Below are 14,056 nucleotides of genomic sequence, written 5' to 3' on the forward strand. Positions count from 1 at the left end.
TGGAACTAGAAGGAAAAATATGAGAAAGAGGAATGAAATCAAGGGGGAATATATACATATATATGAAAAATATATACATGAAAATGGAGAAAGAGGGAGAGAAGAGTGACTCTAAGGACCAGAGAGAAAGATGGGGAAAATGGAAGGGAAATGCAATCAGTGTTAGTTGAATGCTGTGTGAATGTTACTAATTTTGAAGTGAGGCATACTGCCCTAGAGTTTGGCTTTGATGTCAGACCACCTAGGTTCAAATCTACCATTTCCTAGCTGGGGACCTGGAGCATGTTATTTCTCATGGCCTTGGTTCCCTCATCTATAAAACTGGCATAATAAGAGTATCTCCCTATTAAATGGATTACACGTACGTTAGTATAGTCAGCGTTCAGCCATTCTTAACATGGCTCTTAGCAATTTCACAGCTCTAATGGTAGAATCATAGCTCCTTAGAACTGAAGAGAGCTACTCAAACAAACGAGTAGCCAAGCCTGGGGTCTGCCACCTAGCATTTAGAGCTGCACTGTTCAGTATGGTAGCCACACTCCAGCTGTGGCTATTGAACACTTGAAGTGTGGCCTGATTGAATGGAGATGTGCTGTGAGTGTGAAATACACATGGGAGTTTGAAGCTTTAGCATGAAAAAAAGAATGCAAATTATCTCAATAATTAAAAAATTCAATGACATGATAATATTTTGGATATATTGAGTTAAGTAAGTAAAATATATTACTAAAGTTAATTTACTTGTTTTTTATACCCTTTTTAGTGTGGTTACTAGAACATTTTCAGTTACTTGGTTCACATTATATTTCCATTGGGCAGCACTGATTTAGAGGCTCTGAGGCAGAACTGATATGCTACCCATAGCGGGTATCAATCTGTCCCATGTAGCATTCCTTCCTACAAACGTACTAAAGTGTTGATAAGAAAGAACATCATGCAGACAGCCAGGTGAAAATTCAAACCCAGAAACAGAGGGAACTTACAGCCAGATGTTCTTCATCTCAGATGACTGATTTGACTTCGTGACACGGAAGTCCCTTAAAAGTGGACAGGGAATCTGAAGGGACACCCTGATACAGCCATCTCTACCGGTAGGGAATGAGACTTGAATCCAGCTCTTCGTGAAATCTGGGTGATGTTTGTGACATGTCAAAGAAACAGCCTAGGACTAAGTAACAAATATACATTTGAGTTACGAGAGGGAATAAAAGGTCTGTCTTCTGATATGCAGGTATAAGCACAATGTGGTAAAATAGACATATTTATGACCCGGGTAAAGGCCTGAAAAAAAGATGGGTAATTTTAGAAGGGTTGACTGCTGAATGTTGGAAGAAGAAATACTAGGACCTGAGGGATAAATACTGTTTGTTTCTAAACCAGAAAGGTAGGCTTTGTAACAATCATCTGGTGCTCCCTTGGAACTTAGGCTTAGGAGAGGAAAGCTAAAATTTGTTTTTTGGTAGGGAAAATTTTGTTTTAAAACTCACAATATTTTCTGCTCTCAATTACATCTGGGTTTCCTCCTCCCTGGCATTCTCTAGCATCTGAGTCTCTCTTAATCTTCAAAAGATACCTGTTTGTGCAATCTCTAGGTGATGGTTCTTTGCGTTCTTAAATCTATATGTTTGACTTCCCCCTACTTTCCTGGGCGAAGACCTGAGTCATAGATTTAGAAGTAAATATGACATTAGAGGGGATTTGGAAATAAGAACTGCTAATATTTTTCTAGTGCTTTGCAATTTATAAAGCACCTTCAAATTCACTTGATTCTCCCAACCACCTCATGAGGTGGGTAGAGAAGTATTATTATGTTGTTGTTGTTAGCCTCATTTTTACAGAGTAGTGGCTTTTGGTAGCTGGGCCAGTAGGTGCTGAAATCGGAATCAAATCTGGGTCTTCGGACCATGAATCCCACTGTCCTTCCCAGACCTCATTCTTTTCACTCCAGAGCATTTAGCCCAGGACATCCTGCTACTGGGGAGAGAGATGTCTGCTGCCTTGGTGTCTTAGCACCACCAAACTGATTTTGTTTGGTTCTTACTGATGTAAGGGGCTTGAACCTTTTCAGGTAAGCTGCCTGGATGAAGTTAGTAGAATTAGGATTCAAATAATTTTAAGCTTGATAAATTAAGCAACAACTTACCAGTGGCTCTCAATCTTAACAGCCTATTACAATAACCGTGGGTCCTGGGGAGTTTTTAAAAACTACCTGTGCCTGGTCCCACCTCCAACTAATGAAATCAGAATGAGGGGAGAAGAGACATTCTCTCTTGTTTTAGGGATTATTATGTTCTTGTTTTCTATCATTAGTATGGTTGATGGTATTTGTTCTTCAGCTAAAGAGAAAAAACAGTGTAAGTTCTATGATTAAATTAAATTTCTAGCACACTTTTATCCATGAAAGTCTCCTGCTGCTTTTTTTTTTTCTAAACACGGTTCCTGTTTTTTAGCTGTCAGCTGGCCTTGGCCTCACAGAGATTGGTCAGCCTCTGCTTACACTTGACTCACTTTCTCGGCCCTTGTCTCAGAGCCACCTCCTTTGCACTTCCCCTCCTCTGCCTTACTTTCTAGTTTCTTTGAGCTTCCTTCCTTGTTGTCCTAAGGCTAAAACAGGGTCCTCTTATTGCATCTGCAAAGATATCATAGATCTTTTCTCCTCCTCTCCTTTTGCAGTCCTTTTATAAAACTTTCCATCTCTGACCAGAAGACTGATCAAAATCCAGATTCCAAAAAAAGGAAGCTCATATTGGGTGTTGTAGTGGTTCAGCTGTAGCTTGGTGGGCGTGTACGCATGGAGAATTGTGCAGGTGTCATGGGCGGAGGGCATACTCTACTTTCCAGGAATCTGTTCCTGTGGGGCTTCTGCTCCATGATTGTGATGTGGCTCCCAGGGAGCTGAGCATGGGCACCTCCCTGAGTATGACCAGGCTCTGGCTTGTGTGGCAGCCTGTATGCCCACCCCATAGTGTGAGCGAGCCGTGAGCAGCCTACATAGGCTTCATGTTGTGTCTGTCCAGAAGCTCCATGGAACCTGGCTTCTTCCTACCAAAATATTTGGCTAGTTCCAGAGAAATAATTGGGATTCTTGGATAAAACAGATTTCTGCTAATCCCTTTAGCCCAGATCAAATCTCATCAGAACTCAACTTCATGTTGTGTGCCCTGTGAGATAGATACGCTTAATGACTAAAAATAAAATAATGTATATGATTATATATTTTATATTCAGGAATATATGTTACATTCAGGAACACGGACACACACACACACACACACACACACACACACACACACACATACACATGCATACACACCCCTGAAAAGTTCTTCATTCTTCAGAACCTACATTTCTATAGTTCTGGAGAATCTCAGCTTTCTTACAACTGTATCTCCTACCCAGTGAGACACTGTTATTTCTCATCTAGTCTTGACCCGATTCTTGTGACATCCTCAGCTCCTGATCTTGCTCCTTCTACTGCATTCAATGTCTTCTCCTTGTTTGGTGGCTAGAAAGCACATGACTGACAGAAAGGAAAAAACAAAACAAAATGTGTTGGTTGCACCTGGCAAATGAGAGCACAAGATATAGCATCTGACTTCACATCAGCAGAATTGCATTATGCCTCTAACCTGTGCTGTTTGGTTCCAGGAGCTCGTGTGAATGCCAAGGACAACATGTGGCTGACCCCACTGCACCGGGCTGTTGCCTCCAGAAGTGAAGTGAGTGATTATCTTATTTAATCTAGCACCTCCAGTTCCTAGAAAGAGAAAAATGCTTTCTGTTGAATTAGGGATTCTCACTGGTAAGCAGAAGGCTTTTACTTCTAATGCAGGAGTGTTACCAAATTGAACAGCTGTTTGTTTAAGCACCTCCTGTGTGCCAGGCATGGTGCTAGGGGCTGACTGGGGTGGTCCAAGATGGACGGTGTGATCCTTGACTTCAGTGAGTTCTCAGTCTGAAGGGGGTGCAAACAGGTAAGCAGATCTGTACAGTATCATAACTGAATTGGAGGAAGAAGCAAATAACTGTCTTCTTGAATAGACGAGGTCCTCCAAGAAGACATGTCAATTGAGCTAGTCCTTAGAGGGTGATAGGGACTTACCAGGCCAGGAAAAGGAGAGAGGGCTGAGGCAGGAGGACAAACATGCTGTAGGGAAAGGGTCATGGAAGTGATTGAATGGTGAGTTCAGTTGGATGTAGCTGGAACACAGGGTGTAGTAGAAGATAAGTCTGATAGTAGAGGCTGGGTCCAATAGCAGAGGGCTGGGTGTCCTCTGAGCAGTGGGGAGTGTTGACAGCAGAGATAAGTTGTGAACCTGACAGGATATGGAACTTGTGAGGGTGAGATGGAAAAGAAGCCATTGGGTGAATGGTGACACCATTACCATTGGTAGCCCAATGGAAGGCAGAGGCAAAGGAGCAAGGGTTGGGGAAGTTAATCAGTTCTGTTTGAACATGCTGAGTTGGGCAAACATGTCACTGGAATGTAAGCACCGTGATGGCAGGGATTTTGTTTTGTTTCCTGATGTAGCCCAAGCCTGGTACATTGTAGGTGTTCAAGAAAGAATTTATGTTGAATGCTGGAAATTTGGGTGAGGATGGCAAATATGTCTTTTAATTGGAACATTTTGTCTATTTACATTTAAAGTAATTATTGATAGGTATGTACTTAATGCCATTCCATTAATTGTTTTCTGGTTGTTTTTGTAGTTCTTTTTTGTTTTTTTTCTTCTTTTGCTCTCTTTCATTGTGATTTGATGACTTTGTTTAGTGTTATGTTTAGATTCTTTTCTATTTTTCTACGTGTATCAGTTGTAGGTTTTTGGTTTGTGGTTACCGTATATGTATATGTTGATGATCTCTTAATTTCGAACATATTCTAACAACTCCGAATTTTTACTCCCCCTGCTATATTTAATGTTTTTGACATCAAATTTTACATCTTTTTGTTTTGTGTATCCCTTAACTAGTTATTGTGGATGTAGATGATTTTGCTACTTTTGTCTTTTAGCCTTTCTACTAGCTTTATAAGTGGTTGATCTACTACCTGTAGTTTATGTTTGCCTTTACCAATGAGATTTTTCCTTTCATAATTTTCATATTTCTACTTGTGGCCTTTTCTTTTCCACTAAGAGAAGTCCCGTGAACATTTCTTGTAAAGCTGGGTTAGTGGTGCTGAATTCTTTCAGCTTTTGCTTCTCTGTAAAACTCTTTGTCTCTCCTTCAAATCTGAATGATAACCTTGCCAGGTAGAATATTCTCAGTTGTACGTTTTTTTCCTTTCATTGCTTTGAATATAAAGTGCTACTCCCTTCTGGCCTGGAAAGTTTCTGCTGAAAGTCAGCTGATTATCATATCCCTTGTACATAACTAGTTGCTTTTCTCCTCCTGCTTTTATTTTTTATTATTTTTAATTTTTTAATATATTTTTAAAAATTTATTTTATTGAAGTATAGTTGATTTACAATGTTATGCTACTTTTTGCTGTATAGCAAAGTGATTCAGTTATACATATATGTATATATATATATATATATATATATATATATATACATTCTTTTTCATATTCTTTTCCATTATGGTTTATCACAGGATATTGAATATAGTTCCCTGTGCTATACAGTAGGACCTTGTTGTTTATCCATTCTATATATAATAGTTTGCATTTGCTAATCCCAAATTCCCAATCCATCCCTCCCCACCTGCTCCCCCTCCCTCTCCCCCAGCAACCTATTGCTCTTTTTAAGATTCTCTTTTTTTCTTTAATTTTTGTCATTTTAATTACATTGTGTCTTGGTGTGGACCTCTTTGGGTTTGCTTTGTTTGGGATTCTCTGGGATTCCTGGACCTGGATATCTGTTTCCTTCCCCAGGTTAAGGGAGTTTTTAGCTATTATTTCTCTGCCCCTTTCTCTTTCTCTTCTCCTTCTAGAACTCCTGTATTGGAAACGTTAGTACACTTGATGTTGTCCCAGATGTCTCTTAAACTATCCTCATTTTTTTTTAATTCTTTTTTTCTTTTTTTCTATTCAGCTTGGGTGATTTCCACTACTCTGTCTTCCAGATTGCTGATCCATTCCTCTGTGTCATCTAACCTACTGTTGATTCCTTCTAATATATTTTTCATTTCAGTTATTGTATTCTTCAGCTTTGTTTGGTTCTTCTTTATATTTTCTAACTCTTTCTTAAAATGCTCACTGTGTTCATCCATTCTTCTCCTGAGTTCATTGGGCATCTTTATGATCATTACCCTGAACTATTTATTGGGTAGATTACTTATCTCTACTTCATTTAGTTCTTTTTCTGAGGTTTTGTCTTGTTTCTTCATTTGGAACATACTCCTCTATCTCCTCATTTTGCCTAATTCTCTGTGTTTATTTCTATATATTAGGTAGGTCAGTTACATTTCCTGATCTTAGAGAAGTGGCCTTATGTAGGAGATGCCCTATGGGGTCCAACAACATGCTTCCCTCTGGTCACCAGAGCTGTATGCTCTAGAGGTGCCCCCATCTGGGCTGTGGGCCCCCCTCTGTTGGAGCGGGTCCAATTATTGTGGGTTTGCTGGGAGGTGGGGCTGGCCCCCTCTTGGTAGGCTGTGAGGTTCTGCCTCATGGAGTAGCTGTGGGCCCACTGGAGGATGGGTAGTTTCCCCAAGCAGTTAGCTGTGCAGCCTTGGGGGTGTTGGGCTGGTGCTGGTGGGCAGTCCCCCAGCACTAATAGGCTATCAGGAGGATTCCAAAATGGCACTTGCCAGTGCTGACGTCATTGTAGAATGAACTCCCCCAGATGGCTGCCTCCAGTGTCTTTATCCTCAGATGGAGTCCCGGTTGCCTTCTGCCTCTCTGAGAGGCTCTCCAAGAAGAGCAAGTAGGTCTGACCCAGGCTCCTTTTAAGCTACTGCCTCTGCACTGGGACTTGGAGTGTGTGAGATTTCCTACATGACCTTTAGGAGCAGTCTGGCTCCTAAGCTCTCTGGCTGTCCTGAACACAAGCCCCACTGGTTTTCAGAGCAGAACTAATGGGAGCCCATCTTCCTGATTCAGGATCCCGGGCTGGGGAGCCCAATGTGGGGCTTGGACCCCTTGCTCCTTGGGGAGGACCTCTGCCATTGTGATATCCTTCCCACTTCTGGGTTGCTGACCCAGGTGTATGGGTCCTGAGTATACTGCATCTTAGCCCCTCCCATCCATCTCATTGTAGTTCCTTCTTTATATCTTTAGTTGTGGGAAATCTCTTCTGCTGTCTTCAGGTCATTTTCATAGATAGTTGCTCTGTAAGTAGTTGCAATTTTGTTGTGCCTTTGGGAGAAGGTGAGTTCAGGGTCTTCCCACTCTGCCATCTTGGCTACATCCCATCCTTCCTTTTGTGAATTCTAGCCTATAGCCATTACTTTATGCCTCCCCTAAAAAATACCTGGGGAAAGGGAAGCATGCTTGAGAGGGGAAGAACAGAGACGGTTTGGGCTGGTCTTTTGGAGTTTTGCTATTAACACTTGCCAAAGAAGATATGTGTGTTCAGTAAGAGAGCTGGCACATCTGTCTATTGCTTAGATGGGGCAAACAGTGATATTCCTTACACAAATATGTTTTAAAAACCATTTCTTCATTGAAAGGCTTATAAACTCTATATTGTCTTCAAAACCCCTGTGCTTCTAAGATGTGGGTAATTGATCTCTCTCAGGGCTTCAAGGTTCAGGGTTCAATCAGGGAAGCAGAACCACAATGAGAAATATAGATAAGACATTTATTATAGGAATTAGAGCTTACACAATTGTGTGAGCTGCTGAAGAAGTTTATGTAAGGCTATCCCCTTGGTTTCTGTGTGGTCCTAGAGTCACTGTAGGCCAACAGGGTCTGCAGTTGAAAAGAAAAGCTAAACATGACATGGGGGAAAACAGGGATAAACTGGAACCCCTGTCTGTCTCTCACTGCCTCTGCATCGTGGATGTGGGTCCCTTGCAGAAGGAGCTGTGTGCTTCACCTCTGAGCTTGCATGCACCTGGCCCAGGAATGGGAGAAACTGAAGAAGATATGGCAGGATCTGAAGAAGCATCAACCTGGTACTGCCCTTTGCCAACACAGTGATGCAGCTGGTCAGTGACACCGTGCACAAGCTGCCACAGACCTGGCACCCAACGTGCCACTCAGTCTGTGGTTTCATGTATGCCTTCCAAAACTCATGCAGATTTCTCCAGCACCAACCCTAAATGGAACAGTACAGCGGAGGGAACTCTGCGAAATGTAACTCAGCTTGGCTAACTTAGCACAATAGAAAACTACCACTGAAATTGTTTTTCTGTTTTAATTAAAAAGACCTTCTAGGCAGTACATTCTTTGCAATGAGTGGCATGCCTATTGCTTGTCATTGTATGTTTAGCATCTAGCCTGCACAGGAAACAATTGTTTTTTGAGTGACTCTTTAAAGACTGGGTTTTCCACTTAAGCTGTGTTAACCTGGTTCTCTGTAAAACTGCTAACGTGGAGCTAGTATACAGCACAGAGAACGCTGGTGGTAATCATCTTTCATGCATGCAAGGTAAACTAACTTGAAGTTTGTTTATGGGAGCGTGGCACTAAAAGCAAGTTAAGCCACTGGATCCTGCAAAATCAGAACAAGTTTCAAAAATAGCGTGCAACAAGATATCAGGTTAAGTCAAAGTTATCAGTGTACGTCAACATTTCTGAGCCTTCTATCCATCAGGCAAATTTCATGTTTGGATTTCTATGCCTGCAAAAATAATGTTCATTTGCTAAATTCATTCCCTGAGCCTGTTATAGCAATAGGAGTATCAGGTCATAATATTGATTAAACAGCCACCCATGCTTGACATTATAAAAGCTCTTCTGCAGACAAGAAAGTAGATCAAGAAATGGTCATATCCCTCAAAAACTGTCCAAAATAGACTGGGTTGTGGAGATGAACCTTTAAGACTTAACTTGGTACTGACCAGGCTGCATTGTGTGCTCCCTTCTAGGCCCAGTCCCCTCCTCCTCCCACCCCCACCTGCTCCCCATGCCTGCGATTCCCAGGGAGGAAACACCAAAGAGATCATCGGAGCCCACCAGTGCTGTGTTCTTACTGACCCGCCCAGGCCACCATTCATCCCCCTCTTTCTCTGACTTCTCCCACAGCTGTGAAGAAATGAAGAGAGTCTCATATGAAAATATTAGGGAAACTTATTTTGCAATGCTAGATAACATACATGAGCAAGATTTGGGGCTGCCAGGGAGAATTATCTGAAGTGCTGCTGTGAATTATTTCATATCGTTTCCCCTGTTTAGCTTATTCTTGTTGCTTTTTTGTTTCCCGTGGAAAAGAACAGCTGTAGGGGAAAGGAATGAAATGCATACAAACCTGGAGAGTTTGACACATGTTTATTGAAGCCCACTCTGTGGAAGGCGCTGTTAAGTGTGGACCTTAAGGGGGTACAAAGTGTCCCTTCTTGGACACTGTGTAGAGGGTAGACAACCAGTACACAACCAGTAGACAACCATAGAGCCTACTGTGGCCTGTGTCCAAATGTGTTTGACCTTTCACACATGCATTTTCTTCTCTAATGAACTGAGAGTAGCCCCAAAGGGTTTGCTGAACTTGTCACTTTTCTGTTCTGGAGGCTATTTTGTTGTTAGAAATGTTGAAAATAATTGTATCCTGTCTTTGGGGTGTAGAATTGAGGATGTTGTGTTCAAATATGTATTGTCACGGTGAACGTTTATTGAGCACTTACTGTGTGCTAGGCAGTGTGCTAAGCACTTTCTGCACAATATTCCATTTTAACCTCTGAATCACTCTCTGAGATTGACACTGTTATTAATCCTAATTTAGGAAACGTGATCTCAGAGAAGTTAAGGAACAAGCCTAAGACACCACAGCCAGTAAGTGGAGGAGGGTGTAACCCGAAAACCTGTTCTCCTAACTGCCGTGCTCCACTGCTGCCCTCACGTCACATGGGCACCCCTAGGGATACTGGTCGAACTAATAAGATGCGTCTATTTTTGTGTCTGTGCAGACAAAAGTCTGACAGGTATAAAGATGTTTCCCAGATCTGATCAGGAGAAGCATTTTATTTTATAGCTTAAATTTTAAACATCACATTTCCCCCTTCCCTCTGAAAAACGTTGTCATTATGGTGGGCTAAATGCTAATAGACAGGAGAATTGGAAAAATTATATGGGAGACTTGAATGTTATTGCTTTCTATAAATTATCTTTATGATTATAAAATGATGATCACATATAGAACATATATCATACCTGGAATGGGAAGTAAGCATCTTATAACCTATTAGAAGGTAGATGAGTAGTATTCAGATTTAGTGTGCATTCAGATCATCTGCAGTGCTTGTTAAAAGTACCTGTTTTAACACTGCTATATATAAAATAGATAAACAACAAGGACCTACTGTATAGCACAGGGAACTATACTCAATATTTTGTAATTTCATGTATATATATAGCTGAATCACTTTGCTATATACCTGAAACTAGCACAACATTGTAAATCAACTATACTTCAATTAAAAAAATAAATAAATAAAATTATGCACACACACAAAGTACCTGTTCTAGAACCTCACCCCCCAGTGATTTTGATGAAGCCTGTAACTGAGCCTGGAAATCTGTATTTCAAAAAGAAGATTCTGATGCATGTGGTCTACATACCACACTTTGAGACCAGAGATTAAAGATTGGAAATACTTGAGTATCTGGCCTCCCCAATGTTTAAAGCCAGTGTTTCTTTTTTTTTCATACTTATTTATTTTATTTTATTATTTATTTTCTTTATTTTTTGGCTGCGTCTGGTCTTAGTTGCGGCATGCGGGATCTTCGTTGCAGCGTCCCGGATCTTTTTTGCTACGGTGCGTGGGCCCTTCCTTGCGGCCCGCAGCCTTCTCTCTAGTTGTGGCACGCCGTCTCCAGGGCGTGTGGGCTCTGTAGTTTGCGGCACGCGGGCTCTCTCGTTGAGGCAGGCGAGCTCAGTAGTTGAAGTGCCCGGGCTTAGTTGCCCCGCGGCATGTGGGATCTTAGTTCCCCAACCAAGGATCAAACCCGCGTCCCCTGCATTGGGAGGCGGATTCTTTACCACCACTTCCGTGGACCGCCAGGGAAGTCCCCCAGTGGTTCTTGAATAGTTTGAATTCTTTCACATCCCCAAGTCTTCCCTTTGTACTACTAGTTCTTAGAATAATTGTACTCTAATAATAATTATAATAATAAAGTGCAAGTTTAGTTTAATAGTAGGTACTTTTAGAAGAATAATTTGATTAATTTGAACAAATTAGGCACCAATTTATACAATTCTTACAGGATATGAAATTGCTATAATCAATAGAGGGTAAAAGCCCCAACTGGTTATTTTTTTACATCAATAGAGTGAATGCCTTCGGGACTCGAGTGCAGCCTCAGGGACCTCAGCCCATATAAATGTCTTGTTAATTTTCCTGCTGTATATAAAAAAAAAGTCTTGTTAGTTTTTGCATATTATTACTTAGAGAGTTTGCTAATGATTATACCAATATATTTATTCTACCCAAATTTATTGAATATACATTAGGTTCCAGATACCTGCCAGGCTTTGTGGCGAGTATAGAAAATTGTATGAGACTCAGACCCTGGTCTAAAGCAACTTACAGTTTATAAAATTTGACATTGTTTATGCCTACAAAGACTCTGTATAGTCATAAAGCATTACTTTTCCATGAGTAATTTATGATCACTTAAATGCAATGCACATTTGAGAGTAAGAAAAACAAATATTGGAGGCAACAGTTTTTAAGGCACATGTATCCTATTTCTTCTCATCTTTTCCATGTGCCACAGTGTATGTTTCTACTTCTTATACAGGGTTGGAGTGACCTTTATAAAAGGAGAAAGTCATAAAAAGTAGAAATAAAATGACTGCAGATGCCATCTCCAATTCCCTACTGTGTCACATCCCATGACAGTTCCTCCCTCTGTCTATTATTTCTGTGTCTCATGTAGGACAGCCTACTGTGGAGTGTAATCCAGCAAGGCCTACAGTCCTAAGGCTGAATGCTAACTAGGCTGAACCCTCCACCCAGGAGAAATGCCGGAATCCTCACACATGCTTGTTCATTAAAAAAGAAATCAAGACTTTGAAGCAGCACTGCTCGCAGTGTGGCTTGTGACTAGTCTGAGTCTTTTTGTCTTTCCTTTTGTGACATGAGTGAGCATTTCACAACTTTTAGAGAAATTTGATAGAATAATTTCATGCCTGCTAAATTAAATGATAAAATAATTGAGTTTATAATTTGTCTTTGTCTTTTTTCATTTTATTATTCTTCTAATTACTCATGAATTTGAAATAATAATAATTTTTTAAAAAACTGGCCCTTCACCACAGATAGTTTGAAAAGTACTGTTTTAGTATCCTTTCTTGATTCAGAAATTGTTCAGCTTCCCTTCTACCGCATTAGCTTCTTTTTTACCTTGTAAATTTCTGTCAGCTCGAACTCCTAGCTGTTAATTTTTTTTTTTTTTTTTTTTGTTTTTTTTGCGCTACGCGGGCCTCTCACTGCTGTGGCCTCTCCCGTTGCCGGAGCACAGGCTCCGGATGCGCAGGCCCAGCGGCCATGGCTCACGGGCCCAGCCGCTCCGCGGCATGTGGGATCCTCCCAGACCGGGGCACGAACCTGCGTCCCCTGCCTCGGCAGGCGGACTTTCAACCACTGCGCCACCAGGGAAGCCCCTAGCTGTTAATTTTTTAGTCAATGTGTGATACAGGAAAAGAGAGACTTCTTTTGATTACAAAAATCAGTAATTCCCTAAATAGCCATAGAATTACTTCCTCTTAAAACCAAGTTAAAATGCTTACAAGATTAAAATTTTTGAAAGAGAAATGTAACTTTGGAAAAGGAAATTGTAGTCTTTTTAAATCAAAGCTTCGTTTTTGTGAAAATATTGTATTACATTTCTATTAAATGTACGAAGCCAGTTTGGCAGGCTAAAACTTAAGAGTTTAAAAATGTAAATAACTAAGGAGAATTAACATTTCAAAGTATTTATGTCAGGGTGCTTGGCTGTTACTGTGTGCTGAGTAAGCTCGGACCTAGTAGAAAATGCATGAGCCCTTAAACCCAGGCTGGCAAACCATCTTCAGCCATCTTCCCTATACAGTGAAGCTGCCTATCAAATGAGGGGGCAATCCAGATGACCCCTGAGGCCTTTTCTACTTCTAATATCCGGTATATCTGTGAATTTAATTCCATAATCATTTTATACTTGCATTTTCATTTTTTCAAAAAAGGTTAATCCTTGGAAATTAAATAAGAACCCCTCCTTTGTAAACTAAGTATTCCTTGATAGAGTCCTTCCTTGTCAAGTAAGATGAAAACTGTTCAATTCACTATATAAGCAGATATGAAAGTAAAAATGGAGAATGGCAAAGTTAAAACATTTTATAAAATTAGAGAAATAAAAGTAACGGTTATTATAGGTGTCCTTGAACTGTGAAAGTGAGTGTTGGTACAAAAGACACGTGGTGAAATGGGCACTCACGTGGGAATTATGTAAAGTTCACATGAAAAGAAATTTATTAGAGACCCTACCCACTTCTTTTTTTCCTATCTGATCAATGAACTTGAACCTTTTCCTTTTCTAATTTTTTAGGTATAACCCATATGTTGGTCAGGGGCACCTAGCCTTCTAAATGGATATGACTGACTGGAAACCACTTGTTCAAAGTCTGATATTCTCCCAACAATTACAAAGAATTCCTGGAGATTTAAGTTTTGGTTGCCTGGCTCCACAAGCCTGCTCTTGCTGCATTCATGGGGTTTATGCATCAGCTTTCTCCTCTTCCCTCTTGGCCTGTTGACTGCGTTCCCACCCAGATGTACACCTCCTCCCTGGGATGCAGGGCCACATCCTCTCTCCAGTCTCTCTGTCCTCATCCCTTCCTTCCTGCCAAGCTCTAAATGCTTCCCACTCTATTATGCAGAGCAATGCAACTCTGTTTGGCCCCCTCCCAAAATTCACTGTAGACCCACCATCACATAGCAAGAGCTGAACTCAGAGGCCTCTGACTCTTTTCATAGG

General features: G+C 40.9%; 1 protein-coding gene across 3 annotated transcripts in view; it reads left to right on the forward strand.

Annotated features, from left to right (window-relative positions):
* Window positions 1-14,056, forward strand: part of ANKRD44 (ankyrin repeat domain 44) — a 326,875-nt gene that overhangs the window by 175,548 nt on the left and 137,271 nt on the right. For all 3 annotated transcript variants that reach the window (XM_060106327.1, XM_060106328.1, XM_060106326.1), the window contains exon 4: window positions 3,649-3,719. In XM_060106327.1, the coding sequence (XP_059962310.1) occupies window positions 3,649-3,719 (71 nt within the window). The remainder of the gene's footprint in view (window positions 1-3,648; window positions 3,720-14,056) is intronic.

Source organism: Mesoplodon densirostris, chromosome 8, assembly GCF_025265405.1.
Source record: "Mesoplodon densirostris isolate mMesDen1 chromosome 8, mMesDen1 primary haplotype, whole genome shotgun sequence".
Classification (NCBI taxonomy): Eukaryota; Metazoa; Chordata; class Mammalia; order Artiodactyla; family Ziphiidae; genus Mesoplodon; species Mesoplodon densirostris.